General features: G+C 36.7%; 1 protein-coding gene across 1 annotated transcript in view; it reads left to right on the top strand.

Moving 5' to 3' along the window:
* The first annotated feature begins 3,093 nt into the window (after positions 1-3,093).
* Positions 3,094-6,434, top strand: part of Nep3 (Neprilysin 3) — a 168,885-nt gene continuing 165,544 nt past the window's right edge. Inside the window, exon 1 of the mRNA XM_071583512.1 lies at positions 3,094-3,589. Coding sequence (XP_071439613.1) covers positions 3,578-3,589 — 12 coding nt within the window. The 5' untranslated portion in view covers positions 3,094-3,577. The remainder of the gene's footprint in view (positions 3,590-6,434) is intronic.

The following is a 6,434-nucleotide window of genomic DNA, read 5'->3' as shown; positions in this document are numbered from 1 at the left end:
GCGTAAACAATGATTGCAATGGTCAAATTTTCACGATTTATCTGTATTTCCAATTTGAAAGAAAAATACAAATGAGTTTTGAGAGTGAAGCATTCCCGAGTATTTCAAATTTTTGCTAGTGCATTAAACGTTATTTAAATTGAATTTTTCATATGTATGCTGGTTCAAATATGCCAGTGTCCAACCCTTACACTTATGCTGTAGCCATGGAAGTTAAATCAATTGTAGAGTGTGAAGTTAACTTTCATGAACCATTACACTTTTTCGGCTCTCTCTTGATGGTTTAGTGTTAGGCTCAAATCAATGTTCCATTTCATGCTTATTGGTCATAGAAAACAATGCAAATCCATGGAGACTGATCTTATAAAAGTGAGGGAAAATTTTAAGTAATTCATATTGGAATGAATTTTTTTCCAAAACTCCATTGGGATACAGAAAAAGAATTAACACTTCAAGAAAGAAAGTTTAATCTATCAGCTGCAATTTCATGTTAAACCTATGCTTCTAGCTCTATATATTATCTCATATTTTAATGATTTAATGAAAATTGTTCTACAAGTACATGGAAAATTTTCATTATTTACCAATGAAAAAAATCGTCCTGGTTGAAACCTGGGCCAAAAATTAGAAATTCAAGATGCTAATGCATTGAAGAAGTTCTATCTATAGCCATAGCAAATTTTAACTTGAAACTGGGAATTAGTTTTGGTGTAAGAGTTGAACAAACAGATTTTCAGATTTATATAGCAGCAAGAAATATTTGACATCCTAGGTCAGACACTCTAAAAATAAGGTCTTCAAAATTCAAGTTGCCAATTTGTTTTCGGAAATTTTCCCATTTATAATTGAATCAAATAATGGTTATTCTGTCCTTAGTTAAAGAGTAACACATGTTTGAAAGAATCTTTTCAGTAAAATAATGCTGCAGATCACAGTGGTTCCTCCCAATATGGAGTAGTTATTATTTAGTATGATGCCTGGCGGCCAATCAGGTAGTGTTCAGCTACTGAATCGAGTATCTTGGATTCAAATCCTAGGGGAGAGCATTGAACAATCTCATCAGGAAATCTGTGTGGTATAATTTCTGTTAATTAGAACTCGAAGGGAAACTGATGCTGCCACAGGAAAAGATGCCTCCTCATTACCCTGAATGCATGAAATGCAAATGCCTTATGGTTTAGTTTGCTGTGAGCTCTGCCTATCAAAACTATATTTGAGTTGATTACTTTGAGTGAATATGTATGTACAAATAACTGAATATGTTCTTTGAGGAGATTCTGATAAGTAATAATCCTTGTAGATAATGTGTAGCCCAGTGCGGAGAGCATTAAGCCACTAGCCAATAAGGTTCTGGTCCAAATCTGGGTTATGTGTTAGGCCAGCTCCCTGCTAAACCAATGCAACGAACATTAAAATCCAGATATAAAGGGAAGTTGCATGAGTGATGTATTTTCAGGCATCACAAAAGCATTTATTGCTCATATACGAATTCCAATAACATATTGTTAGAAAAATTAAATGAAAATAAATTCTACATTTACTTCTAATCTGGTATTCCCTAATTGGAAGGTCACAAAATAAATGTAAAAGGTGGGTAGCAAGTTAAATTTATGGGGAAATCAAGTAAAATTCTTAAATCATTGTATTCTCTATTGCCCTAGTCTCTGTAATACTTCTGACTCAAATCATGTTCTTACCATGTTCAGTCCTTGATGAGACTCTTTGCTTATGGTTGTATCATCCATTGAGATATCAAAAGCACAAAGACTCTGGCTGAAAATAATTAAAAAAATATTCTTCTTTATGTTTTTTTACATTTAAGTGATGTATTATAGAAACGTTTTCTTGGAAAAATTAATGGAAATAACTTTCGATTACCTTTATGTCATCAAGCTGTACACAGCATACTTTTTAAATGTGGGGGATAACTATCCATACAATTTTTTTTTATTCAAAAGTTGTGATCAGTAATTTTTGGGTGTGGAAAGAAATATACTTGAGGACTAACCCTGGATAAATACCTAATCTTAAGGGTTAATTATTACGATTTGCACTTCCATTTCAATGTGTGTGGTCTCTATGCGCAAAATATTTATTTAAAAGTCATCCCACTGAATTTGAACACCCATTTGGATTGTATCTATAACTTGGGTTTTACACACAATATCTAAGTGGAATTTAATAATAATAAACTTCAAGAAATAGCTATAAGACTGGCCATCTTCACATTTTAGCCTAATAGTTCCATTTGTTCATTTACATTCCATAGTAATAGATCATTAATTCATAACTTAATTGATTTGATATGATTTTGATTATCTACAATTTAATGCTCCCCTAATAAATTTGTGCATAAATTTAAATGAGTGTTCAAATTCAGTTTTTGCTATATTCATAAAAGTTTAGGAAGCAATGGATTAGGTCACATTTTGGTTTAAAATTACCTTAGAAAATCGATAACTATGTAAGGATATTCTCTACTTTTCATTATATAACTCCATCCTGATTCGTCTCCCATATGTTATACACTATCCTATTTATCCTTTCAGCGACCTTGTAACGGGAAACTCTATCAACTGAAAAAGCGAATAAAGCAGGAATAATAATCGAAATAAATATCTATAATGCTCACATGGTGATATTAGTATATTATATTACGTGAATAACGAAGGCTAATCATGAAGACACGGGGCGAAAAAACGGCAGCGAAATTCATCTGCTCTAAAAAAAATGTTTAAATTTTTGGGCGCGCACACAAACTAGATGAGTCAAATGAAATCATCAAAGTGAGAGAGGCGAACATCGTTCGCTTAGAATGCCGCGGGCATCATGCTGGGTCCACACACAATAAGAGGCGACGCACAGGGTTCACCCGCCCTCAATTACCTAATAGTGGAAGTACAAGTCGCGTTCATTCTTCGGGCATGTCTCGCTTGGGATGGGTGTGGAATTGTGAGGGTGGGGGAGTATGAGAGGTAGGGCGGGGGTGATTCTCCGGGGCATAGGAGGGGAGGGGACTTGGAGAGGGGATTGAGAAGGCGCTACTGAGCTTGTGCAAAGCGAGGGGAACCTAGCAGATCAATAAATCACGTATAGAGGGGAGTAGGGCGCTGGAACACCCACAACACTCCCACCCTTCGTACTCGGACGACTGTTTGTGTTTCTGCTGGATAGGATATTTTTCTGCGGTTTGTTTTTGGGATTGCAAAGGGCGTGGGCCTGATTTCGTTCGTCGGCTGTCGTCTTGTGCGGGATAGCTACCTGCCTGTCACAGGCGAGAATGATGAGCTCGGCTGGGCGCAAGGGGTTATCTGTCTGTGAACCCGATCTCCGAACGGGTTGATGCTGCCGGCCTTCAATCTTTCGGAAGCAACTTGTTCCTCGGGCATGTGCCGTCTCCAAGTCCTCGGCTGAACTCTTGAGGAAATTGGTGAAAAGGCTCATCTTCCTTGGAAGTTGACGAAGGATCGAGTTATTTATTGTTGATAGTCAAGAGAGGAAATTTTGGGAGACGAACATCTTCGGGAAAAGTCCCCATTCTTCTTGGAAAAAAGGCGCCTAAAGTTCGGGAGCAGTCATGTCGGTGAAAGTAAGTACTTTCCTTGACTTTTTTGGTACGCAACTTTAAGGCTTCACTGCCACATTTTCATGTATAGTTCCTGACACAATTAAGAAAAATGTGTATGTTAGCTCACAAGGCTTTCTTTTTAATGTTGTCTTGCCAAAAATTTTGCTCTTGGTCCGCTTGCATTGCTTGCGTCTACCGGCAAATTAAAAGAAAGTGTTTAATTACAGCGAGTGAAATAAGAATCTTACTCTAACAACGATGATCTTACCACCTTTTTGTGGTTTTTCTCTTCTGAACACCTCTTTATACCTTCCAGTGTTATTAAATCTTTTTTCAAAAATGATCCATCTGTGTTAATGACTGAAAGAGAAAAATGAAAGGAATGTCTGTCGCAGTTGAAACTGGAAGGCTACTAGACATACTATAGTTTCACACCTATTATTTCACACATGTTGTGGGTATGTTTTAGTAAATGTTTAAGTTGAATTTATTGAAAGGGGAATGATTTTTGGTTGCTAGCTATTGGCATGGATACTTAATGCTAGTATCGAAGTTAGGCGTTGAACATTTCCAATTTGCGCAGGTTTTATTGGCAATTCCATGATAGGTGCTCTCAGAGATTGTTAATATTTTTTTCAATTACCACTTAAATATACATTCGCCAAATGGATGATAATGCTCATCTCAATTTGAGTAAATGATTGAGAGGCTGTCTATGAGATATAGGTGTCATTTCGTATGTGAATTTCGGGTAATTGCTTAAAAATGGCGCTCTTTTAAGTTTCAAAGATAAGGTCTAGGGGCATTTTTCTGATATATTTGTTGTTTTATCAATTTTTCTCTGGAATTAATGAAATGAACAAACATTGGCTTTATTATTTCTCAGCACAATCAAAGCGATCTTTTACTTAGATGTATATTCTAGAAAATACTTTTTCTGCTGAATAACTGTAACCGCTCATTAAAGTTTTGCCTGGCGCAAAAAATGGTGAAAACAGCGCTGATTATGGTTTTAATTTACGTAACTATCTACTTCAACAACCTTTCCGAGACCTGAGGATTCTCTCATACTCTGCTAACCTATTAACCTTTTCAAGAGGACATATTGTCTAACTAACTACATTATGCAGATTCCTTTTGCAGTTAATAAAATCTTCATTTGAAAGCGACCCACCAATCGTAGGTTAGGAAACGGCATGTCATTTATTTAGTTAGAAGCCCTAGATGTGTTGCTTCTACTAATTGCGCAGTACATGAAGTTACTTGATACACAATTTTTATCCGGTTGAGAGTCCCTTTCTTACGATTTTCATCCGGTAGTATAAATTATTACTATTGTTATCATCGAATTCGAGTACTTTGAATTAATTAGTACGAGAACAGTGTTTCCAATTCTTCTTTGGGTCAAAAACGCTTTCCAAGAAAGAGATACCAGCTTATTCCATGGTAGATAAAGATCGAAGACTTCGAGCACGGAAAGCAGTTTCCTTTGTAAATAAATGCCTTCTCTCGTGCGCCATGTATACCGAATAGTAAGTACAGGTCTTCTGAAGACCTTTGATTAGTTTCCATAGGAACACAAATTATTCATTATGCGTAGAATGTGAAGCAGTAGGTCAGTAAGTCAACTCAGTTGAATTTCGTGCAACTGTGCATTCGACGAGAATTCGATAAACCTTCCTCATGATTCAAATTGCTTTGCATTTGCCTATCTCATTTCAGAAAGTCGGCACAGATCGGTTTGTTAGTTTGTACACTTGCCGAATAACCGGAAGGATATGGATTCTCAGTTTAAGGTTATTTAATCCGGTTTAAAGCGATTGTGGTGTAAATGGTTATGAGATGTGCCGATAAATAACTACACCTCACATCTTTCTCTCCTCGATTCGGGCGTTTATAGTGTCAAGGTGGGACGTAAACTTTTTAGGATTTCGAATAAGAGATCCCAAGGTGAGGTTGCTAAGCCAACAGTGACAAAATGGTTAACTAGTAATATAATGATGAAGTAGTTCATAGAATGCCAGGCGAGTGGAGATGCAAAGCTCGTTATTAAGGTCGCTTCAGGAACTGCAACCGACAACGTTTCCTTGGGGAAAACCCTCTTAAGATTCACCCCAGGAAAAACGATGATGCATTAACACCATTAGCTAACAAGTAGCCTGAACGTATTGTGCTCATGATGTCAATGACAATCCTCCTAGCACGATTCAAGGAACCATGATAAAGTTTATGAATCGATCATATAGGGTACTATGATCGCCAAGGGGTTCTCTCATCACATATGCAACGAACATTTTAAATGTCATCGGAATTTCAAAATTAAGAAATCGTAATCCCTTAGAAGTTCAATTTTATGACGTTAGTATTATAATAGAATGTTTGATGTCAACCATTCAAAATTTGAAATAAAATTGTTTTAGAATCTTCATGTGTGGTCTTTTTAACCATTTAAGCCTCTAAGCCTTAATTATAAAATTGTTTTAGAATCTTCATGTGTGGTCTTTTTAACCATTTAAGCCTCTAAGCCTTAATTATTTCGACCATTTAAGCCCTCGAGCATTTGTTTATTCTCATGCTAAAATAGCGATGTTTAAGAGTCTAATAGCTGTGAGAATGAGAGGAAAATTTATATGAGCTTATCAGAAACGAGGAAGTACCTTTATAAGCTCAAGGTGTGCTACATAATTCACATTTATGCGTAGGCACATATTAACTTTCCTTTGCTACCAAGTCGTATCCATCCCGGCGGTGTTGAATATTTTTCAGAGGTATCTCGATCCCTACTTGAGGTGCTTTGTGGAGGGCACTTTGAGTGAGTACGCCGTCCGTCGGATGGGACGTTAAACCGCGGACCCCTTGGCGCCTT

This window comes from Hetaerina americana, unplaced genomic scaffold (assembly GCF_022747635.1).
Source record: "Hetaerina americana unplaced genomic scaffold, ioHetAmer1.1.p SCAF_14, whole genome shotgun sequence".
Taxonomy (NCBI): domain Eukaryota; kingdom Metazoa; phylum Arthropoda; class Insecta; order Odonata; family Calopterygidae; genus Hetaerina; species Hetaerina americana.
This window is presented reverse-complemented; position numbering and strand designations above follow the sequence as displayed.